General features: G+C 53.2%; 2 protein-coding genes across 10 annotated transcripts in view; one reads left to right on the plus strand and one right to left on the minus strand.

Moving 5' to 3' along the window:
- Positions 1-63: 63 nt before the first annotated feature.
- On the plus strand, positions 64-21131 carry LOC113998313 (acyl-CoA dehydrogenase family member 11-like). 6 transcript variants are annotated; one of them, XM_027740912.2, is made up of 15 exons: positions 64-925; positions 4259-4491; positions 5061-5160; positions 6199-6316; positions 7034-7167; positions 7269-7427; positions 8082-8176; positions 8431-8530; positions 9568-9708; positions 10422-10514; positions 10847-10954; positions 15623-15794; positions 16478-16544; positions 16840-17063; positions 17737-21131. In XM_027740912.2, the coding sequence occupies exons 1-14, from the start codon at positions 632-634 to the stop codon at positions 17033-17035; spliced, it is 2010 nt and encodes a 669-aa protein (XP_027596713.1). In that variant the 5' UTR covers positions 64-631; the 3' UTR covers positions 17036-17063; positions 17737-21131. The 6 variants fall into 6 exon arrangements, with proteins under 6 accessions (XP_027596713.1, XP_027596712.1, XP_039242933.1 ...); XM_027740911.2 differs by lacking the exon at positions 17737-21131 and adding an exon at positions 17442-17708; XM_039386999.1 differs by lacking the exon at positions 17737-21131 and adding an exon at positions 17478-17708.
- MTMR3 (myotubularin related protein 3) overlaps positions 20915-23307 on the minus strand; it is a 79413-nt gene continuing 77020 nt past the window's right edge. For all 4 annotated transcript variants that reach the window (XM_039386995.1, XM_039386994.1, XM_039386996.1 and 1 more), the window contains one exon: positions 20915-23047. In XM_039386995.1, the coding sequence (XP_039242929.1) occupies positions 22876-23047 (172 nt within the window). In that variant the 3' untranslated portion in view covers positions 20915-22875. The remainder of the gene's footprint in view (positions 23048-23307) is intronic.

Consider the following 23307-nt stretch of genomic DNA (forward strand, 5'->3'; position numbering starts at 1 on the left):
ATCACCTCGAGGAAGGTGCAGGTTTTCAACTACTAAAGCCACGTTCTTAGAATATTCTGGTACTTCTCTAGGGAAAGGGAGACAATATCGTCCCAACTCAACTCGAAGGGACTCTGTAAGAACCAGATTATTTCACAGACCAGGCAAGGAGGATGAGTTCTCCATTTCCCCACTATCTTACTTACAGAATAACCTGCCTAAACGAATTCTTCCCATTTCCAGGCATTTTGTTATCTTTTAGAAAAAGAAATGTATTTTCTCCTCATCATCTTTACCCCATTATCAGTCCAAGCAATTCAGGTGAGAATACATCCCCTCATCCCCCGCTTCTCAGTTCCCCCAGCTCTGGAAATGTCAGTCTGACCGGTTATGATGCTTTGCCCAGCTAGTAGGGGAGGACACTGTATTTCCTGAGTACTTGTGTTTTTCTAGGCCATTTTCTGGTCTCTTGCCAAAGACCTTTTCCCTAGTTCAGTTGACAACAGCTGCAGGAAAACTCCTTCCGGAGGGAGGAGTGAAGACAGAACAGTTTCACAACATTCACACAAGCCAGGATTGGTGCTGCTGTCGGGTGAGGAACGGTCTGTAGGTGAGAGCTGTTGGCGTGACACGCTCAGGGCTCTGCTGAATCATGTTTGCCCGTCGCCTGCCCTGGTGGAGATCCAGTGCCACCATCCTGCCCTGGCAGTCGGGTCACTTTCTGCCTCGCACCAGGGCCAGGTGCCAAACACCGAGTGTTAAAGGAATCAGCAGGACCGTGGAGCAGCCGGTCAGCGCGCAGCAGAAACAAGTGTTAGAAGATCTGGAAATGCCCCTTGTGAGGAGACCAACGGAGACCCTCTTCCAAGAGCAGCCCAAGACTGGGAACCCGTACTTGGAGGATACTTTGCTTCGGAGTTACTTGAAAACTCACCTTCCTCCCAAGGTCTGGCGTGCATGTTTGTGTTTCCGTGTGTACCCACCACAGCTCCGCCCAGTTGCTGTTTCAGCCTCTGAATTGAATGTTTCCCTGAACCTTTGAGCATTTAACTGGGGGGAATTTATCAGCTTTCTTTAAAACTAATTATGTTTGAGGGCAGGAGTGACAAACAGTGCCACGACATAAACAGCAAGTGGCTCAGTGGCTCCCGTGACTGGGCTGGGTGTTGCAATGTTGTTGTGGGATTATCGGTGTGGCTATTTGTTTTCTGGTTGTCTGAAGAACAGAATTTCAGAGAGAAGTTAAAAACTAAGGTGCCTCCAACCTCTGCTGTGCTCTTCCACCTCTCTTCCCGTGGGAAGAGGGGATTTTAAGGAAATTCTTAAGGAATGGGGCTGTTCTCAGCTGCGTGCTCGAGCGGGTACAAAGGCCCCTTGGGGTCTACTTGGTCTCAGCACAGGCCAGTGGCATTTCCGGGTTGGTTTTCAGCCAGAAAAGACCCTGTACAGGTTTCAGGGGTGCAGGTGGTGTGGTGATACCCTGAACTGTGGGTTTCTGTGCTGTGAGCTCGTCCTTGAGGAACCCCTGGGAGGAGGCAGCTCTCCTCACCCCAAGGTCCACATTGGTTTCCCACTTTTCAGGGACCCGTTCTCATGGAGCAGAGTGTGACGTCTCTCCATGATTTATCGCAGCAGAAGCTGCAATGACCTCTAAAGCCACTGGGTGAGCAGAGGGGGAAGAACGTGGCTTTTCAGTGAGGCTCTGCCCTCCTCTGCTTTCCCTCCATGTCTGCGATGCCTCGCAGGCACCGGGTGAGAAGAGTGTGGTGGGAGCAATGGGAGCTTGCTTTTGTCACAGCTATCCCTAAAGACAGGAATGAGGCGTCCCTAAGCACCACCACGGCCTTCTTGCCGGAAGAGAAGACGGGAAAGGACGATGCCTTTGAGCAGCCGCGAAGATCCTGCTCCTAATCTGCACCTTTGGAAGAATCACAGTCCAGGTCTCCCAAAGAATAAAAGGATCAATGCTGTGTTTCAGCGAGGCTGAGAGCTGCCTCCACTCCTTCCCCAAAGAGAGAACAGCGGCTGTGAAATCTCCCAGAGCAGCATCTCCCTTTCATTTCTGCTCTCGGTCCCCGCGGGGCAGTGTTGCCTCGCTGCTGGAAGGGAGAGCCCCGGCTGCTGTCTGCAGCACTGGGAGCCGGCTCGCCGTGGGAACACCTTCCTGGCCAGGAGAGCAGCAACCCCCGAAGCTCTGGGTGTCCCACCGAAGCAGACACCACGTTGGAAGTTTATTCCTGTACTATTCAGTGGCGAACACAAAAATTTTCCTGGAATGGCACAAAAGATTTCTTCCTTTGTTTGAAGGTGATTTCAGGAGAACACAGAACGAAGTACCTGCTTTTTCTGAGCATTGTTGTGAAGAAGGATCTACCTGGTGTTGATTGGCCTGAAAATATGTCCTTTACTATAAAGGGTCACACCCCTAATGTGCAATAATTTGCACATTTTCAATATATTCATGCCTGGAATATCAAGGGGCAGATTAGGGTGAAGGAGATCACCCAGCAGCCTCAGCCCTGACCCTGATAGTTTACAGGGGTCCTCTCCATATCCCAGTGTCTGTTCTTTGGAGCACTCAGGCTGCTGTGTGTGATGCTCAGCAGTCACAAACACAGGAGTTTTGATTTTGTTCTTTCACCTTGGGAATAAACACATTTATTTGTTTATTGGGCAAGTCAGTGGTTTGTCAGGCTGTGTGTGGTCAGGGCATGAGGGTTTTTAGGAAATATGGACGAGCTCCCTGTAGTGTGAACTCAAACCAAGAGATCTATCTGGTAGGCTCATGCTCTTCTGCCCACAAAAAAATACCAGGTAAGCAGTTCAAAGGTTCTTGTGCTTCAGGGATCAGCAAAGTCCATGAACTCTGTTTTCCGGGGTTATGCCTTGTAAACAACCTTCAGATGATAAGCACTGGAGGTGCACACCCATCCCAGCTGGGCTCCAACGGCAAACAGGGCTGCGGTGTGAGCTGGACCAGCTGACAGGCTCTTGTGCATGGTTTGGGCTTGTTTTGTGATTTTTAACACTCTTTCACCATTCACCTGAAGGAAAAGTGGCTGGTCTGAGGGTGGGGACTTCCAGAGCAGCACCTGGACACAGCTCCATGTGTGTTGGGTCCTCATCACTTGTGCAGAACAGCAGAGCGCTGAAGGAATCAATCACACGGGACGTAGCTCAGTGGAGAGTCAATACAGGGGGGCAGGAAAGGAAGAAACTGTGTTTGCATTTCATCAACAGCACATTAATGGGGTTCATAACTGCCCTGTTTTAGGTACAGCAACTATGGTATTCACCTCCTTAATTGTTTTATTGAGGAGGGAATGAGTGTCTCTCGAGGGGCAGAGGACAGCAAACAATACTCCTCTGATGGAAGCAAATCAGGTGCTTCCCTGACCCCCAGTACAGCCTCGGATGTGTTTATGCTAATGAGGGTCCAACAGTGCTGGAGGTTGAGTCCTGTTGGCCTGATTTTAATCTTCTCTAAGTCAGGTTATTTAAGGCTGGACAACTTCACTCATGTTTTCCACAGAGAGGGAAGAGCACTTGCAGAAGGCAATTACTGTCACCTTGAAACAGGAATGTGAGGGAGTTGGAATGAGTCACTCCTCTGTGGTGGGTGCTGGTTTCCCTCCATTAACTGTGGACAGACTGCTCTGTTCTGGTCAGCCAAGCCCAGGGGAAACAAGGGCACATGAATTCTTCTCCAGGGTCCTGTAGGAAGCTGGATACAGGGTGGGAATTTGAATCAAGACACGTTGCCTGCCAAGCTGAGGATGAAATGATTCCTCCATCCCTCCTTTCCTAACCTGACAGGCAGGTAACTGCTAAGCCCAGTGAAAGTTTTCCTGTACAGAGGAAGGCATTCCAGTTTTGGCAGCCCTTCCCCTGGCATTCTTCTCCAGCAGTAAATCATGGAGTGGCTGAGGAACCTCTGGAGACCGTCTCATCCAACCCCTCTGCTCATGTGCATCTGTGTCATTCTCAGCCCTGATACTAAAGCGCTTCTGCCTTTTGTGAAATCCAGACATGCTGCCAAAAGTAACTTGAAAAAATGATTTTGAGGGCAAAAAGAGAAAAAGTGTCAATGGAGCACAGCTGTGCCAGCAGAGGCTGAGGGAGAAGTTGTTGTGCTGTGTTACAGAATGCACGGAAGGGCCAGGTGGCAAGAGACCACTGGCACTGCAGGACAACATGGGCAGTGCTCTGCCTTTCCAGCTGGGACCAAGGCTCCTGTCTTCCAGGGTTGCGCTGAAGGGCTCTTCTTGTTGCTCCATAGGTACTGGAGGAGGTGCATCAGGACCTGGAGAGATTTGGAAACCGCCTGCTAACCAAGATCCAACCCCTGGGATGGGAATGCGAGTTGAACCCCCCGGTGTTCCGGCAGTTCGACGCCTGGGGACAGCGCGTGGATCGCATCGACACCTGCTCGGCCTGGAGGAGGATGAAGGAGATCTCGGCGGAAGAGGGGCTGATTGCTGAGGCTTATGAGAGAAAATACTCCAACTGGAGGTAACTGGGGGAGAATGAGAGTGACTCAGAGCCTTCCTGGTTATTCTTGGCAAGGTTTATCCAGCTGGTTGTGTAACGGGTAACAGATGCTGCCTGGACACCAGCTCAGCTCCTGCTGTCCCCAGCAGCACTGTCTGTCCACTGCAATGTTCCACTTCAACAATGACAGGCCAGAACTAAAGGCCCACACTTGATCATAATAATCTTTGATGTCACCTTCCTGATTGTGGGGCCTGGCAGTTCCCTGCACTGCTCCAGCTAATGCAGCTAAAGATCTGATATTTCACCTGCAGTTTCGTTGTGTTCCGGTCCCTGGAGACAGACCCACATTTCTTATTGTTAAAAACTGCACCAGCTGGCCTGGTGCTGGCAGTCCCACTGAGACTCAGAAACTCTGCTGCTTCTCTTCTCTCCTCCTGGCAGGAGCAGTTTTTGCCCTCTCAGAAATGAGTGGTCTGATCCTCACCTGCTCTGGCTGTATTTTTCCCCTCTCTTCCCAGTCGAGATGTTTTATCCTCCCGCTGTTGCACTGCTGTGTAACCCGTCTGTTCTCTCTCTCTCTCTCTCAGCCGCCTGTACCAGGCTGTCAAACTGTACTTGTTCTCAACCTCCTCTGGAGGTTTCAACTGTCCACTGGCCATGACTGATGGGGCAGCCAAAGTCATTGAGGTATGAGCTCAGCTGGTCCCTGAGGGCACAGCCCACGTCCTGGCAGCTCTGGTTAGAGATGGGAGCACCGGCCAAGGATGGAGGAGCACTGATCCACCATCTGGCTCTGGGCACGGCCCTTGCTTGCTCTGTGACTCAGCTCCGTCCCCCACTGCCTTTGTCTGTTAGTGACAAAGTCTCTGTGCCCACGCCAGGTTTATGTTTACTTACAGCACTGTGTACAGTCAGGCCTTTGCTGCATGTGACACCTGCAACACTGCAGGGAGCTGGAAATGTGTCCCAAGTGAAAGTGTCCAAGGCCAGGTTGGACGGGGCTTGGAGCAACCTGGGCTAGTGGAAGGTGTTCCTGCCCATGGCAGGGGATGGAACTGGATGGGCTTTAAGGTCCCTTCCAACCTAGACCATTCCATGATCCTATGATGTTTTTACTACAAGAATATTTGTTTTCCTATTCCTTATGTGGAGTGGCAGTTAGATATACTGAGCCAGATCCATACCTGGTGTAAATTCACCAAGCCACTAAGACTTTCCCAGTTGGAATATCTGGTTCTGCATCTTAGTGACACCCTTTGCACTCCCTCAGTGGCTGCATAGGATTCAGAGGAAAATATCCTTTAAGTATCTAACTGGGCCTTTTAATTCAACAAAAACGAAACCAGCCCAAGGCAGTTACCTCTTCCCAGCTGGTGACATCCAGTGTACATGAACATATGCTGATACCTGGCACATGGGCTGTGTTGGGAGCTCTCTGTCCAGATGTCCAGCGGTGCCGAAATCTGAGGAGGGTAAGGATGCTCAGCACTCCCTTTGTAACACAGAGAACACCTTCTGTGTGCACAGTGCTGCAGCAGCCAGGCAGGAGCTGGCTGGCTCACAGGCTCTCTGCAGCACCTGCAGATGCTCCGCAGTGCAGGACCCCCACCTGCTTCCAGACCGGCTGGTCTGAGCCCAGGACACACCAGGGGCAGTTAAAGCATCTGTCTGCTTTCATCTACTGTGTTATGATCATCTCAGCTTCTTTTCCCTCCCCCCAAACAGTCGCTGGGTATTCCCGGGTCTCTGAAAAGCGCTTTTGACCGTCTGACATCCCGTGACCCCAAGAAGTTCTGGACCTCTGGCCAGTGGATGACGGAGCGCAGGGGCGGCTCGGATGTTGGTACGTGCCCTGAGGTGGGAGACAGATGTGGCAGTGAGAACTGAGAAAATGAAGGGTGTGGGGAGCTTACAAAGCCAGGGAGCCAGTTTAGGAATCCTCTGCATAGCTCAGATTTTTAACCAAGAAAATGCCCAACTTCTGTCCACTGGCACAAGCAGAACACACAGGCAGGCACAGACCTGTGCTCCTTGCACAGGTAACACACAGATCTCTAGCTCTATAATCTAAACATTGAGCCACACCGTCAAGTCCATCCCAGCTGGGACTGAGAAAGCATCCTTGGCCTTCAACTTGACTACTGTTAGTTAGTAATAACATTAGTTATTTGCCTACTAACATTAATAATGGGCTATGGAACCTCAGAACTCTGCTGCAGAGGCAGAACTGGGGAAGGGGAGTCTGATGAAGCTGCAGCTGGTTTTCTGGTTGAAGCAGTGAAAAGATCAGCTGTGAAGTGAAAGATGTGCATCACTGCAGGGCTCCCAGATCCGCAGAGCCCTTAGTGTTCTCGGCTGTGGTAGCCCCTGAAGAACCGGAGGCACTGGATTATACACGCTGCATTTTTTATCAAGGGTCAATGAAAGAGATTAAAAGCTCACCCATGCTCCATCTTCATAGCAAGAGGTAGCTTAAAAGAGCTGCTGCTTAAACTGAAAAAGCAGCATTGACTGACACAGAAGGTCCCATAAGGCCAAGAAATGTTCCCCTCTGTTTCAGCGAACGGCACCGAGACCGTGGCCAGGAGGCAGCCGGATGGTACCTTTCGTCTCTATGGATTTAAGTGGTTTACATCAGCTGCTGACTCTGATATGGCATTAACCCTGGCCAGGATAGCAGATGCTGAAGGACAGGTAAACCAGTTCTGTTGGATGGCAGAGCCAGGTGAAGGAGCAGGGACATTCTCTTTCTTCCTTGTTTCATCATAATTAAATCCTCGCTGTGTGCCTTTCAGTGTCCCCAGGGTTCCAGGGGCCTGTCCCTGTTCTTCCTGAGGGTTCGAGACGAGGAAGGGAAGCTGAACAACATCCAGGTGCAGCGGCTCAAAGACAAGCTGGGCACCAGACAAATGGCAACAGCAGAGCTGTGGCTGCAGGGAGCCAGAGCAGAGCTGGTGAGAAAGGGTTCACCCTCCCCTGGGCACTGGGCTGGCCTGGCACAGCACACACTCCTGGGGGTTTCAGCAGTGATCCCAACTGGAAAAGCTCCCCCCTTTCCATCTTGTTGTCTGGCTGTTCAGCGGTGGGGCTGTGTGGAGCATGGCTGAGAAGAGCTCAGGAAAAGATGTGAGGGAAGAAAAAAAAGAAAGTCATTTTAGGCTGGTCATTTCCCTAATCCAGATGCACTGAGCCAGCTGAGGTACAGTTTGTGTAATGTGTAGGTAGAGCAAGCAACAGGGACCAGAACTGATCATGCCACCTCTCTGGTCATGGAATCATAGAATCACAGGATGGTTTGGCTTGGGAGGGACCTTAAAGCTCATCTCATTCCACTCCCTGCCATGGGGGCAGGGTCACCTTCCACTAGACCAGGTTGCTCAGGGCTCTATCCAACCTGGCCCAGGGATGGAGCAGCCACACTGTGCCATAGACTTGATTAACATGGGATAGCCATATTTTAAAGCACTGAGGTGCCTGAGGTCAGACAGGAATGGAGTGGAGCCCATGCCCATCTGTTTGTTGGCACCACTTTCACTTCCATATCCATCCCATCCCCACTCAGGGCAGTGTGAAAGGCTCACAGCAGCCTTTGTTCCTCGCTGTTCCAGATCTCTGCAGAGGGTCGTGGAGTGGCCTCCATCTCCAACATGCTGAACATCACTCGGATCCACAATGTCATTGGTGCAGTAGCTTCCATGAGAAGGTGAAGGCAGCATGGATCCCCCCAGAGCTGAAGGAGCAGCTTGCCAGGACAAAGGGACTTGGCAATGCTCGGCATTGTGCTGAGTGACATCTAATGCCTTTGTGGGACAGGTCTGGAAGGCAGCAGTGCTGGAGGAGGGTGGGGGTGACCCAGGCTGGGGGGTACAGCTGAGCAGGGTTCTTCTGGTGGGGGTGGCTGGACGGGAATGCTCAGAAGTGGAAGGTCTGACTGTGTTCTGTCTGTGTTCCCTGCAGGATGATCAGTCTGAGCAGGGAGTACGCCCGCAGGAGGGTCACCTTTGGGAAGCTCCTCAAGGACCATCCCCTACACATGCAGACCATAGCCCGGATGGAGGTGAGGCTGTTGGGAGCCAAGCTGAACCTGTTGGGAAAGAAAGAGGGCAGAGCTCCTCTGCTGGTAATGAGCACAGCCAGCCTGCTGTGTGCAGCAGTCAGATGTAGGAGGCTCTTCCTGCTACAAAAAAGTGTATGCAGCAAGGGAGTTGCCACATTCTAGTGGGATTTGATCTGATGATAGACCTAGCTTCTCTGATGGACTTGAGGTTATCCTAAACAATTACCTGGGAACTCTCTTGAGTGGAACACCAAAGTTCATGGGTGCCCCTGCTGTGATGAGCCATGATCTCTGAAACTGGGTCTTGGCATCAGAGTCCAGGCCTGACACCACAGTCACCTGAACTGCAGTTACCAGCCTTCTGTCCAGGGGTGGTACAGACTCACCCAACTTCCTTGGTAGCTCATGCACCAGGAGATGGGCTGTAAACAGCATTTAAAAATTCTCTTGAGAGTTGGGGGAGAGGGAAAGTGTCAGCATCTGTCAAACATAACTTCAAGCTCCAGCTTCTCCTAGCCTGTGGCCAGAACTCCACCTCTGAAAGAAAGGGCAGATCCTATACAGTCCCACAGCACATCTTTACACAGAGGAGCTACAGAGCTCCATATCCTGATGCTTCCCAAATCACAACTTGCCAGGGAAGTAAGTTGCTCAGCAAGAAATCCGTCACAGACCTTGCAGCTCCTGGTGCTCAGAGACTGACCATCATATGTGTGGTCTCACATCCCTTACCCTTGGAAAGGATGTGGATTTGTGGCCTGGATGACTGGTAGGAGCTTTGCTGAGGCTCAAGCAGTCCTGATGAAGTGGCATTGCCCCTTTCCTCAGATCACAGTGTCCAAGAGCAGCAGCTCCAGAGCACCTTTGATATTCTGTGCTTTGTGCCTTGCCTGGCAGGAGGTCTCTGTCTCTGAAGCTGTGGGTCTGTGCAGGCAGGGGTGGCATTTTCCCCTCGAGGTAGTCCCGTGGCACCTCAGCATGGAATCAGCCCTAGTCCCAGATCCCTGCCAGTGACACCCCTTGTTCTCCGCTCACAGGTGCAGGCGCGAGGGGCGTTTCTGCTGCTCATGGAGGTCGCTCGCCTGCTCGGCCTGGCAGAAACCAACCTGGCCAGTGAGCAGGACCAGCTGCTCCTGAGACTGCTGGTCCCCGTGGCCAAACTGTACACGGGGAAGCAGGTATGGAACAGGCAGTTTGATTAGCCTGGGAAGGGGCTGTGTGGCACATGGACAACCACAGAGCTGGAAAGAGGGCTGAGTAACACAGCCAACATGAAGGGCAGGGAGAGGGGGCAACACCAGCAGGACCTGCAGCAGGTACTGCTCTGGAGACTGGACTTTGTGGGTAGGAGCCTTGTCCCTTTGCTCTCATCTTAGCCATCTGATGGGGACAGAGACAGCCAGCACTGCCGAGAAGTGCTCCATGTGCCACAGGAATGCTGCTGGGGCTCCCCATGTCCAAGGGAGACACAGCCACAAAGAATATCATTCACTGTGAATAAAGAGAAGAGTAGATGTTAAGAGCTTAACATCAGCCTTAACTTCAGGGGTCTGTCCTCTGCTCATGGCCCTCAGCTTACATACACAGAAGCTGAAGGTTAGGGCTCTCCTGGACCAGAGAAACACGCTCCCATGTACCAAGCACACCACAGGTACCTTGCCTAGGAAGGACTGTGTTGAGACAGACTCTCCTGGGATCTTCTGCCAAGGCCTGGCTGCTCCTGCAGGTCCTCTCTCAGTCTTTATTTCCCAGCTTCTCCTCCTGTATGTAGTGAGGAAACTGCCTCAGGAAGTCAGCAGGGCCCAGTCAGCCCATCCCAGTAGGAACTGCTGTGGGAGGTTTGTTGTTTCCCCTCATGCACTGTGGATCATGCCAGCTCTGCCTTTTGCAGGCTACTGCTGTGGCTGTGGAGGCCATGGAGAGCTTTGGGGGCCAAGGTTACATGGAGGACACGGGCGTGCCAGTCATCCTCCGGGATACTCTGGTAAGAGCAGCAGGAGAAGCTCCTGTGTGTGCCCTAGTGCCCTGCACAGCACTCTGCTTCCCTGCTAAAGACCTGCTCCAGGGGGAACACACTCCTCCCAGACTCGCTCCAGGTGTGGCAGCTCTTCCCTCACTGCCTTCCTGCTGAGCCCAACCATTCCCAGGGAGGGGACAGGATGTGTTCCTGGTGCTGGGGTTGTTCCCCATTTCTGGAGATTTCCTTAATATCTCTTAGCTCTGCTCCATGTCTTTGTTTCCTCACATTCCCCTATCTTTGTTGCAGTCACTCCAAAGGCTCCTTCCTGCTCTTGCCCAGCCTCCTCTTCCCCACAGGTTCTGTCTATTTGGGAGGGAACAACCAACATCCTGTCCCTCGATGTCCTGCGATCCCTTGCCAAGAGCCAAGGCCGGGTGATGGCCGTGTTCCTGTCCACAGTGCAGGTGAGCCCACTCCAAAAGCCCTGCTCAGCCTCATTTGCCCACCTTGGCAGAGCCTTGTTTGGGGTTCATGCTCCTGAATGAGACTGGCAGGGAATATGCCCAAATTGAAGGTTTTAGACTAGTATTCCAAAGGTGTCTTACAGTTCTGCTCCTTAAATAGCAGGATGCAGGTAGTGCTTGTCCTGGGATCCTTGTGTGCAGATACTTTCAGCTCAGCAGTGAAGAGTTTGGCATTGTCAGTCCCTCATGACAGGCACCAAAATAAGCACATTTTTAATGTGAGTCACCCTCCTGAATCCAAAATAATTTTTGTGGGTTTGTTCCTTAACTGGAAAATCACCACAAGACTGCTGAATATTGAACCTCACTAGAGCTACCTACTGCATTATGACTGTCTATTTTTATTCCCACTGAAAAGAAGGGAAGAGCCAGAGGAATTCCATTGCTGTCTCTCTAGATTTGCCGTTCTCTGCCTTTGCCTTTAAAGCTGCTCAGGTGACAGGCCCGAAGCAGCTCAGATTTTCATGAAGGTAAATGAGCATCAGTGTTTCGGTGTGTCTCAAAAAGGGAGACAGAAACCAGCCTGGGAGCCAGGATCAGTGTAGCAGAGGGTGTTCTCCCAGAGGTGACATTATTAATCCAGACACAGCAATCCAGATGTACAGCAATCCTGGGCATCTGGAGTTCTGGACTGGGCTGTGTGTAGCCTTCACTTTTCCATCCACAGGGTGTGGGAAGGGAAAAGTCTGGGACACTGTGCTCCTGCAGCACTGACAGCTAGATAGGGCTTTCAAGATCCTGAGTAATTCTCCCAGTGGCTGCAAATTCTTCCCATTTCAAACCCCAGCTCAGCTGTGCTCTGTGCACAGCACCCCTCTGACCTCGGGGGATGAGGGTCTCCTTGCCAACCTCTCAGACACCTTTTGAGAAAGGAGAAGTACCTCAATTTGATGACCAAACAGAAGCCAAATCTCCTCACGAGCAGGACTCAGCACAACTGCTAATGGCAAATGGTCCAGGTGCTGGCAAACAGCAGCTTAGGCTGACACTGCAGGTGGTGGAGCGGAGAAGGAAAGGATCTGGCTCCAAGAATCATTTGGACAGAAGCAGCCTCCACAGTCTCCCATTTAACACCAGTCCAAATAAACCCCCCCCCAGAGGTGCCGTGCTGATCCCCAGAGCACCTCCCTGCTGCAGTGGGAGGGCCCGGCTGGAGATAATCAGGGGAACCTGGGGAGGGCCCTGATGCAGAGCAGGGACCTGCAGAGCAGGGACCTGCACAGCAGCGACCAAGTTCTGAGATTCGTTAATTAACGAGCTCATTACTGTGCTCCCACCAATCACCGCGTGTGGGGCTGGAGGGCAGAGAGCTCTGACTTCAAGGTCTCCAAATTCCAGTAAGTGCCACTGCATTTGCTGTCCACGTCACTCTGAGGCTGCTGCATTTCCAGGGAGAGGGGCTGGGTCGGGCTCAGCTGGGACAGCACTGGGGGTGCTCCTGGATAGAACAGATCAGACTTGGCCAGTTCAAGCTTTTCCTTCATGCTTCGGGCAGCCAGGCAGTGGAACCACAGCCTGGGAGGGATTTCTGCCTGCAGGAACATGCTGAGTTTCTACCCCAGAGTCAGGGTTTCACTTACAGGTGATAAACAACCTCTATTTTGAGCTCCAAGTGTCCAAATTTTTTCAGTCTCTGGGAGTCTGGCTCCGTTTGAAACGTCCCTCCCATTCCTGTCTAGCGAGGAAATAATTTAGCCCATCATAAAGGGATTTTAACTGCCCCAATCCATTTCCTTTTTATTGATGCACACAAACCAAGTACAATGTGCTTTATGTTTGTCCATCAAGGCTCTCAGCGTGCAGGATTTGTGCCCAGTGTCAGACTGCTTTGCAGAGAGCAGCATTAGTACTTCCCACAGCACTTGTTTCTCTGAAGGTTGGATCAAGGTTGACATCCCCCCTGGCCCCTCTGCCACCCATTTTTGGTTTTATCCCAGGACAGTTGCCTCTACTGATGGTGGGATGCCCAGTGTTGCTGGTGTTGTGACCAGGAGCAGGAATCCAGTGTTGTAGTTACCCTCAGGAAATACACAGAACTTCCTCATTCTTGTGCAATGAGATTGTGAAAAGCTGATTTTTTGGTGTTTTTAATACACAGGTGAGTTTGTGACAAACCACTTTATCCAGAGGTTATTAGGCTGGAAAGTCTGAGGAGAACACATGGCACGAAGAGTGATTGTGAGAGACAGGGATGGAATCCTGGAATGGTTTGGGTTGGAAGGGACCATAAAGGGACCATCTCATTCCACCCCCTGCCATGGGCAGGGACACCTCCCACTAGCCCAGGTTGCTCCAAGGCCCGTCCAACCTGGCCTTGGACACTTCCAGGGATCCAGGGGCAGCCACAGCTTCTCTGGGCAACCTGTGCCAGGGCCTCCCCACTCTCACAGCCAATTCCTTCCCAATCAATCTCCCATCTCTCCCTGCCCTCTGGCAGTGGGAAGCCATTCCCCCTTGTCCTGTCCCTCCATCCCTTGTCCCCAGTCCCTCTCCAGCTCTCCTGGAGCCCCTTTAGGCCCTGCCAGGGGCTCTCAGCTCTCCCTGGAGCCTTCTCTTCTCCAGGGGAACCCCCCCAGCTCTCCCAGCCTGGCTCCAGAGCAGAGGGGCTCCAGCCCTGGCAGCATCTCCGGGGCCTCCTCTGGACTCTCTCCAGCAGCTCCACGTCCTCCCTGTGCTGTTCCCCAGGGCTGGAGCAGCTCTGCAGGGGGGTCTCACCTGAGGGGGCAGAGGGGCAGAATCCCCCCTGCCTTGCTGCCCACGCTGGGGGATCAGCCCAGGACATGTCCTGGATTCCAGTTCCACCAAGGGGGCAGTTTCAGGTGGATGCTGCACAAGCCCAGTCATTTCATGTTGTACTAAAATTTTATCAGCTGGAATTTTGAGCCACAGCCTTGGGTGTACTTTAGAATTCAATTATAATCTGAAAAGTGCCTCTAAAGTAGCTCTGGGCAGTTTGCTGATTATTGCATTTGAGTCACTTCAGGTGAAATTTCTCAGGGCAGTGTCTGAACTCCAGCCCTCTGTGCATCATGCAGGGCTCAGAGTCAACTCCTGCCTCCAGAGTGTCTGTGTAGGGCTATAACTCAGGCTGGAAATCAGCCATACAATCTGAGACACGTGGTGGTGTTTGCAGGTCCTTTTCAGAGCACAACCCCAATTTTCAGGCAGCCGGAAACAAAAGGAGGTTACTGAGGCTGGGCTGTGTGTTTGCCTAAAGCATCAACATGACATGGTGCTTTCAGCCCTGCTGGGGATGTTCTTCCTGTAGCTGTATTTTTAGATACTCATGATTAGCCTTGTATGTAAAAACCATTCTGACCATGTTGCTTGATGGAGAGAAAACAAATGAGCAGCATCTTAAAATTCCTCAGTGAAAACAGAAGGAATCACAAACGTTGGAGCTCTGAAGCTCTTTTGTTGATGATTTCAGACAGAAAAGAGCAGTGCAGGAAGGGCAGTGATGTCTGTGCCTCCCCCCAGTTACACCCTGGAGCTGGAGCAGAGCAACATGCAGGAGAGAGAGCAGGAGCTGCTCCTGCCTCGAGCATCACCCCTGGAGCAACTCCCAGCCTCTCACTCCCAAATGCAGGGAGGACACGGAAAAACCCAGTGTGATCTTCCAGAAGGAGCTTTTGGTTAGGAAAGGAATAAGTTCAGTCTGAACAAAAGTAAAAGTGTAAAATTGGAGGACAAAGACAATACAAGGTCTTTTTGTTCCCCTAAGGTTATAATGATGCTTTTGTGTTCCTGCTCTGTGTTTCCAGGGGTGCAAACTTCCCAGCTGTGTGGTGGTGCCCCAGCCACAGCGGGAGGTGCTGACAGGGAGCACGTGTTGTCTCTGTTCTGGCTTCCACACGACCTGCTGGGAATATGCTGATGCCTTTGAGGTCTTTGATCCTTGTCAGCAACGATCTCCTTTAAAACACCTCATTATCATTCCATGGGCTTGGAATTCTTTGGGCTTTCTCTCGGCACTGGGGCTGTGTTTGTATTTGTCCAGCACATGCTGGGGGGGGTTGTGCCCCTGGAACCCAGAACAGCAGCACTGGGGATGTGGGATTCTGGGCTGAGCAGCTGGAGAACATGGAGAGGGAGGAGCTGGGGCACAGAACACAGCCAGGCTCAGCCTGTGCAGCCCAGCCCAGCTGGATTCCAGTGAGAGGAGCTGTGTGCTCACCCCAGCACTGACACCTCAGAAACATCAATAATTCTTTCTGTGTAACTGATTCTCACCAGTTGGGTACAGATTTTACCGCCTTTAGTCTCCTTTGCAGGTTATTGGTGAAGCCAAATAGTGACCAGCACCACCCACTGTGCTGCTCAGACACCCAGCTGTGGGGTGCTCTGAGCTGGTCCCCACGTGCAGCTGGAAAGCCAGCATGGAAACAGCAACATCCTGGGGCTGGCCACAGGAATTCTCCATTCCCACGGCAAGGGAGCTTCCTCTTGGACACATCCCCTTCCCTGCTGCTGCTCCCCCGGGCAGTGCCACTGGCAGCACCGGGCTCTGAGCTCGCTGTCAGTGCTGGGCGTGTGCAGGCTCCCACCAGCCCCTTCCCTCGCAGGAGGTGAATGCGCTGCAATTTCTCCTGTGGTTGTTGTTTGCAGGAAAAGCTGGAGCTGGTGTCGGGCACTGCTGAGCTGGCCCCGGCCGTGCAGCGGGTGCGGGGGGCCCTGGGCAGCCTCGCACAGTTCCTGGAGAAAGCGGGAGCAGAGCCCGCCGAGACCATGGAGCTGGCAGCCAGAGACTTCTCCTACAGCCTGGCACGGATCTACACAGGTGGGGCAAAGGCAGGAATCACAGAATCAAGGGAAGGTTTGGACTGGAAGGGATCTTAAAGCTCATCTTGTTCCACCTCCCACTAGCCCAGGTTGCTCCAAGCCCCGTCCAACCTGGCCTTGGACACTTCCAGGGATCCAGGGGCAACCACAGCTTCTCTGGGCAACCTGGGCCACGGCCTCACCACCCTCACAGCCAACAATTCCTTCCCAATATCTGGTATAAATATACCCTCCTTCAATTTAAAGCCATTCCCCCTTGTCCTGTCCCTCCATCCCTTGTCCCCAGTCCCTCTCCAGCTCTCCTGGAGCCCCTTTAGGCCCTGCAAGGGGCTCTCAGCTCTCCCTGGAGCCTTCTCTTCTCCAGGGGAACCCCCCAGCTCTCCCAGCCTGGCTCCAGAGCAGGGGGGCTCCAGCCCTGGCAGCATCTCCGGGGCCTCCTCTGGACTCTTTCCAGCAGCTCCACATCTTTCTTGTGCTGATGGATTTCAGACCAGGAAAGGTCTGGGAGTCAGTCCTAGACAGCTGGGTCACACCTGGGTCAAGGGTGGAGCTTTAAAGCTCAGTCCTCACCTTTCCTACTGAAGAAGCTCAGCCTGAGAAATAACCACCAGTTGCTTTTTCCAAGTCCTGGGCAGTTCTGGCAGGATCCTGGGAATGCTGACATGTGCTGCTCTTCCACAGGAGCTCTTCTGATGGAACACGCAGCCCGGCCTGGTGCCTCCTCCACAGACACCTGCGCTGCCCTCAGGTAGGCACAGCCCTGCCCGGCCCTGACTGTCCAGGGTGATTCCATGAGCCATGTGGGAGGCTTTGCTCTGCCTCCTGGAGTGATCCCACCCCCAGCCATGGCCACACAATTCCCAGGTGGAGACAAGCAGCACTCTGGGCTGGGCCCTCAGCCCTGGGGCTCTTCCCTGCCATGGGACATCTCCATTCTTGCAGCGATGGGATCTGACCTGGGCACAGCTCAGGGTGACACCAGCCCTGTGTGAGCCCTGTGTGTGTCCCAGGGCTGGCACAGACTGTTCCCTCTCTCCATGCAGGTGGTGCAACCAGGAGCTGTGTCCGGTGGCTGCGGAGTCGGGGTCCGGCAGTTACAGGGCTGGGGCAGCGCTGCAGGACAGTGCCCTGGTGTATGGGGACAGTGCCCTGGTGTATGGGGACAGTGCCCTGGGGCATGGGGGCAGCGCCCTGGGGCACAAGGACAGCGCCCTGGGGCACGGGGGCAGCCGGCTGTGAGGCCCCATGGCCCCACCACACACAGAAGGTGAGCTGAAATCCAAAAAATCCCTCCCAAAATCCTCAGGTAGCTGCAAATTCCAGGCGTGGTGGGGACGTTCCACCAAGGGCCAAACCAAACCCTTCAGGAGTGACCCCCGCCCGCCCCAGGCTGAAATCCCCGGCTTTGGGCCGTTTCCTAATGCAGACACAGCCCTGGGAGTCACTCCAAGATGCTGGAATGTTCTCACCATGATTTAGGCAAAGCCCAAGTGATCAAATGCAGACAATGACTGGAAGCAGCAGCTCTTCAAGTGCCAATGGTGTTCTTTTTGAAGAAAACCAACAAAACCAAACTCAAAACTATCTGAAGCTTATTAAACACAGAAAAACACCATTTTCCCCTGTTCACCTTCTTGCTTTCCAGGGCTAACCATGGGCTTCCACCCTGGCACCTGCCCAGGGTGGGGTTTGCTCCCAGGTCACCCACCGTGACTCCAAGGGTCAGACAGCCCTTCCTACCTTGACCTCCTCAGGAACTGCTGCTTTCTGAAGAAAAGAGAGATTTTTATTCTCTGTGGCCTCCAGAAAGTTGATTGATTCCCTGTGCACGTGTCCCAGTGATGCTGCAATCCATCCTGACATAAATTCTACATTAAGTTGTGGATTGAAATCCAGTAACTCTCCACCTAAATGCTGACTGTGTGCTTCTCCTCCCTCAGCCTGCCAGTTGACCTGCTTGGGATTGCCCTGATGACTACAAATTTTTAATTAAAAAGTTGCTAATAACAGAAGAAAAGCGCTAGTAGGCCAAAGACAGCTGGAATTTATAGCTGGGAAGTGCTACAGCAGCCAGGAGACTGAGTGGGAAGAGGGGGAGGGAGCTGTTTGCTGAGCGTGGAGCTGTCCGGCATTTCCCTGAGGCCAAACCGGCAGATCCAGGACACAAGTGACAAACGCTGCCTCCAGGGAGGAGCAGAGGGGAGCAGTTCCAGTGGGACGCAGCAAGGGAGGCTCCGTGGGCTCTCTGTGCCCTGGCACAGGAATCCCAGGCTGAGCCAGGCAGAGCTTCCCTGAAATCACACAAATCCCATTAACCAGCACCAAAAGGCTTCCTTTGTGTGTGCATTGAAGGGACAAAGAGTATTTGGGCTTGAAAAGCCCCCGACAGTATAGAACTATAGAACCATGGAATGGTTTGGGTGGGAAGGGACTTGAAAGCCCATCTCATTCCACTCCCTGCCATGGGCGGGGACACCTCCCACTAGCCCAGGTTGCTCCTCATATATGAGCTATAATTTGCCTAAAAATAAGCCCCACAAACTGGGAGCTCTGCAGATGCCCCGACACAGAGAACAAGGGACTGTGAAATCATCACTGTGCAGGAAAATGAGAAATTTATTAAGATTGAAACATTCACTCTGAGGCTGAAGAACTGCTGTGACACACAGGTGAGCACGAGGGTCTGACATGTCCCACTGCTGCTGAACAGCTCTGCCCTCGGAGCTTTGCATGATTTCAAAATTTCATGTGCTTCAAGTAGTTAATCGAGATTTCAGATGTCATTTTAGTACAAATCCCACCAAAAAAAAAAGGTACAATCAAACTCATCACCACTGCAAGGTATAAAAATCATTTTGTGGCAGGACTACAGGAAAACAGTTTAAAACCCAGATTTGTTAAATAATAAGGTCAAACTTTAGTAGCATTTAAAAAATGTCCAAGTCCAAAGAATATGGTGACCTGAAATGCCAAAATGCAACAATTGGAGCTCTGATGCCTGAACTGACCGAGACACCAAACTGTCCCTGAGGGCAGAGCTGTCCCCAAGGGCTCTGAGCTCCATCAGGAATCGCCGTTCTGTCCTTTCTCACCACTCAAAAAAAAGAGCCTAAATCGTTGCTTTGTCTTTTTAACTGAGAAACGTAATTCCGAGGAGCTCAGGAGCCAGTCCCGAGCGATGCCAGCGATGGGCAGCCCTAAGGACTGTGTGACACCTGGTCCAACCCTTACCTGGCAGAGCTGGCCTTCGCTCAGTGCTGGCCAAGCCCCCCTGCCAGCACAGCCCAGCAAAACACCATCTTCTGACTCCAAACCTCACCCTGGGTAATTCCAGGTCGATTCGAGGGGCAGTTACAGACTGACCGTAACAACCCCCCCGTCCAACAGCCTCTGAGCCTGCTCAGCCTCCTGCACGTGGCTGCTGCCCTTTGCAGCCCCCCAGCCCCTCAGAACCTGTCCCAGGGTGGGCTCTGTCCCACCCCGACAGCCCTCCCAGCGCAGCAGAGCCGTTCCCAACACCTCCTTCCCCTTCCCCACCAAAGAGCAGCAGGTTTTCCACAATACAACTGCCCCCAGCACTCACCTGCACTGCCCGGGTGTGAGATCACTGCTCTTGAATGACTCTGGTGTCACCTCCCCTGTCAGGGAGGGGTGGCCCCGCCGCTGTCCCACCTGGGATGGAGCCCTTCAGCTCCCAAAGATTTCCGTTCTGCAGCCGCTCTTTGTGACTCCCCAAATCCCCTCTGCCCACGGAGGTTGTTCCGCAGCCCCTCAGCTCTTGTGACAGCAGCACTGCTGTCCTGACAGGCTCCCGGGCTGCCGAGAGCGGGGACTAAGGAAAGGGGGAAGGAAGTTCCTTAGGAAGAACTGATCTCTGGGGAATGGGCTTCGACGCCCTGTCAGCCGTGTCCTCCTCTGGCAGAGCTGCCAGGGCACTGCTGCCCCTGACAGGAGTTTCTGCACCAAGGGCTTCACAGCCCGTGGGAGTTAAAACCTTCCCTGAGAGCAGAGCAGACCCACCCCCGGCGTTCCCAAGGAGGGGAACGGCCGGCAGGGCAGTGCCCGACGGCACCGGTGTGCACACAACACCTGCAGGGCAACGAGCTCCTGGCAAAGCACTCCCAGGTAACTCGAGTGTGAAAGGAGCTCTAGGAAATCAAACTGTGAGGTGTAACTGAAACCCTGCTCCTCTGTGTCCTTAACTGTGCCAAACGGGATCTCTGTGCTGCTTTCTGGCTCCTGCAGCTGCAGATCCCCCCAGTGTGAGCACAGCTCTGCCCCGACCTGATTTGATTTGATTAAATAATCACCATCGGATCACGGAACAACTGAGTACGAGGTCCTGGGATGGGACAGGTCTGGCCCAACATCACTCACAGTTGCTCAAGGAGCTGCTCAGACCCCTGGGAATTCAGGGCAAATCCTCCAAGAGAAGAAACAGCCTTTGGTGGGTGAGCTGAGGGATGGGAGCACAGCTGGGATGAGCAGCAGTCACAGGAAACTGGGAATAACTGGGCTTTAGTGCAGGACAAAGACCAGTTGAGTTTTCCACCTTCTGGGAAAAAAGATCTTGAACCTGAGTGAGTTTGGTTTGTTCCCGAAGAGCTGCAGCTCCACCATCCAGCACTGGGATAAGGCAGGAGCTGTAACAGTGACAACTCCGACCTCCCCCACCAAACCCCACTGAAAGCAGGGGAATTCCCTGGAGACCTGGGCTGCTCCTACAGTTGGGCAACATCATCAGAGTGAAACAGGACGGGGGGTTAAGGGGAGAAAGAAAAATGTGGGATGGAGGGAGCTGAGACTCCAACACCAACAACCTCTAACAGTTCTCCATCCTTGGAAAACAGCACTGACTGTACCAACAGAACCTGGGAGGGGTGTGGGTTGTGCCTTTCCCCTCCCTGGGACCAGGAAAACCAAGTGTAAGATTTATTTTTCTTCTGGGTTTAGGAGCAACAGTTTGTTGTTCCTTGCGAAGACACAGCCTGGAACACAAAGCCAGAGGCAGCAGCTGCTGCTCCTTTTCCAAGGCCTCGGTGCTCCTGCTGAACCTCCACCACGTCCCCTCCGAGGGACAGGGAAGCAAAATAAAAAAATTAGTGTGTTAGCAAATGCTCCCATGCAAAAGTCTAAACTTTATTCACTTTTATTTATATATTTAACAATTCTAAAGTATTTACTTCTCGCTTTTGACAAAAATGAAAAATATAGGAGCACTTTACTCTCTTGTGGAGAGAAGGGTTATTTCTGTACACAGCTACGGAGAGAGAGACACTTCCTCCTTTACATACAAAGAAAAATAATATTAATAAAAAAAGTGCTTCATCGATCCAAAAAAGCCTAAAGAGCCGCAAGCGTTTATTCACACTGTACATCCCAGCCCTCCTGGCACCAGGAGCTGCGGAGGCTCCGGCTCGTCCTGCCCCACACGAGGTTGGGGTAACACCCCCAGCCCCGGCCCTGCCCCCTCCCCATTCCCGGGAAGGGCCGGACATTCCCCTCCTCCCGCTCCCACGCCTGAGCCTCCGTTCCAGCACCCACTGCTGGGTCAGGAACAATTCCTGGACACCCCTCGGCTGGAGAACCCACCTCAGCCTCGCCTTTCCCTCCTTGTAGCTTTTTCTAAACCCGTGCCAGGGAGATCCCAAGATGCCCGTTCCCAGAGCCCCTCCCCAAAAGGACGCAGCCTCCTCCTTCCTGGACATTCGTTCCTGCCGGATCCTCGTGGGGTGGGGAGGACACAGTCAGACCCCCTGGGCCTCTCCCCTCAGACCCACCGAGCTCTGCCAGACAGTTTATCTGTGTGACCCTCCTTTGGATGTGATTGTGACATTCCAGGGAAGGGAAATGCTCCTTTCCCGAGGTTTCTTAGATTTTGAGCTGTTGTATCTAGAGCTCTCAAATACTCCAGCAGGATTGTTGGGAATATCACAGAGCAGTTGGGACTTTGCCTAAAGAATACACTGTGAGCAGGATCTACGCTTCCTCTGCCAGATTGCACTAAGCAGGATTTATGGGATCTATGGGAAGGGGATGAGCACCTACTGCTGAGTTACAAACAGATACTCGGGAGATTCACACTTCAGTGACTGGGATTGGGGCAGAAGGAAGAAGGGGGATCCATGATGTATTTTGGATTGTTGTAAGATCCTCAGGCAGGTTTTTCCTATCTGGGGTACACTGAACACAGCCTGGGAAAGGATGCCAAGCACCAGTGCACTCCCCACGGACCGAGCCCGGAGACTCCAGCGGGTCCCGGTGCCTTCCATCGGTTTGGAGTCTCAGTAAAGTGCGAGTCTGACCCACCAGGGCCTGGGCCTGACCTTGGCAAAGCTCTGCTCCCACAGGGAACCTCCCACAGAGGGGGCAAGGACAAGGCAAAGATCTGCCCCTGTCCCACTCGGATTTGAATCACGGATTGCATGGACAGACCTTTGGAGAGGCCTGGTGTGACACCATCTCACGCCCCCCCAACATCCCTGAGCCAGCAGTCCAGGTGATCCCGCTCCAACGGCTCAAAGCTCAGGGACTGTGTGTGCAGGGGATCCCCTGGGGCAGCCACTGTGAGAACAGAGAGGGAGAGGGCTCTCCTGGGAAGGACATTCCCACCTCTTGTAGCAGCAACAGGTTCCCAAACAGCAGTTTCTGGTTTGGAATTACAGGAGTGATTGAAAGCCCTGGAGGCTCCAGCTCTCAGGCTCTGCAGCTTGGCTGGCCCGGTTCCCTCCGCTCCCTGCTCCCAAACCCTCCGAGCGGGGCAGGAACACCCACGGGATCCTGGCTCTGGCCCAGCCCCTTCCCACCTCCACACCCTCCCGCAAACAAACAAACATATATATATTATTATATATACACACACACACGGACACACGGACAGGACAGGCAGGGAAGGGGGAAGAGCTGGAAAAGGAGACTCCCACAATCCAGCGGCGCATCCTCGACGTCCATCCCGCCCAGCCACGCCCAGCCCGACCTCCACAGCGCTCCCGCAGCCTCCCAGCCTCGGCCCTCCGGGATCCGCCTGTCCGGGGGAAGGGCCGGCTCGGCTGCTCCCCCGCCGCTCCCAGGCCGGGAATTCAGTTGGACGTGGCAGTGATGGGCTTGTCCAGTTCGAGGTCCAGGCTGGAGCTGCCGGGGTGGAGGCTGCTGTAGCAGGACTTGCAGACCCTGCTGGGCTCGAAGAGCTGCTGGCTGGGAACGGGCACCTTCTGGTTACAGCAACTGGAGCAGAACACGTTCCCGCAATTCCTTGTGTTGGGAACAGAGGAGAAACGGAAAAGGGAAGATTAGAAGCAGTTTGATAAAGTTGTAAAATGAGATATTCCCAGTGCTGTGATGGGGTTGGCCCTGGAGACACTCTGGACCAGGGCATGGGCAGGGACAGCTCCAACATCTGCACTGATCCCTTCTCCAGTCGGAGCAGACATCCAGGAATGGACACAGGAAGGAGCTCAGAGGTAGGGACAGTGTGGGATTGTAGCTCATCAAACCCCTCTGCAGTGATGGGT

This window comes from Pipra filicauda, unplaced genomic scaffold (assembly GCF_003945595.2).
Source record: "Pipra filicauda isolate LSUMZ 115617 unplaced genomic scaffold, ASM394559v2 scaffold520_size808073_pilon, whole genome shotgun sequence".
Taxonomy (NCBI): Eukaryota; Metazoa; Chordata; class Aves; order Passeriformes; family Pipridae; genus Pipra; species Pipra filicauda.